The sequence below is a fragment of the Penaeus monodon genome, chromosome 23 (genome assembly GCF_015228065.2).
Source record: "Penaeus monodon isolate SGIC_2016 chromosome 23, NSTDA_Pmon_1, whole genome shotgun sequence".
Lineage (NCBI taxonomy): Eukaryota > Metazoa > Arthropoda > Malacostraca > Decapoda > Penaeidae > Penaeus > Penaeus monodon.
The window spans coordinates 14,847,491-14,848,016 of NC_051408.1; the positions used below are offsets into that span (position 1 = coordinate 14,847,491).

Consider the following 526-nt stretch of genomic DNA (forward strand, 5'->3'; position numbering starts at 1 on the left):
CTTTGCTTATTATGTAATCTATGTCCCAACCTGGAATAAGCTTGAAATCACAGTCTGCATATTTTGACATACCAAAGCACCTTATGAATACTTTACCCCCAAACATTCTAATCGAAAGCAAACTAAATAAACGAACAACATAACAATAAACTAATCCCCACCACAGGTCCTTGGGCGGCGAGCTGAACTTATCCACGATGCTGAACAACTTCATGGGATCCAAAGTTGTGACGGACTTCTTGGACGAGCCTCTTGAAGACTTCGTGGACCGGATCATAGGCAACCGGCAATCCCGAGCTGTAGACACCGTTGGCACCTTCGTCGGGCGTGCTGCCAGTGCCATGGCTCCCTTGGTGTCGGTCTTGGACTACGACAATGCCTTCGTTGCTGTGCAGGTAGGTGTTGCTGACTTTGATAAGGAATGATTCGCATAGTATTGGGTATAGTTATGATAACCGAAATTGTCTGATTTCGTTACAGAAAATTAATGGAGCATATAGATAGCTAGGATTCATGGAAGTATTCT

General features: G+C 44.3%; 1 protein-coding gene across 1 annotated transcript in view; it reads left to right on the forward strand.

Annotated features, from left to right (window-relative positions):
* LOC119588356 overlaps positions 1-526 on the forward strand; it is a 5,249-nt gene that overhangs the window by 3,814 nt on the left and 909 nt on the right. The window contains exon 3 of the mRNA XM_037937039.1: positions 167-395. Coding sequence (XP_037792967.1) covers positions 167-395 — 229 coding nt within the window. The remainder of the gene's footprint in view (positions 1-166; positions 396-526) is intronic.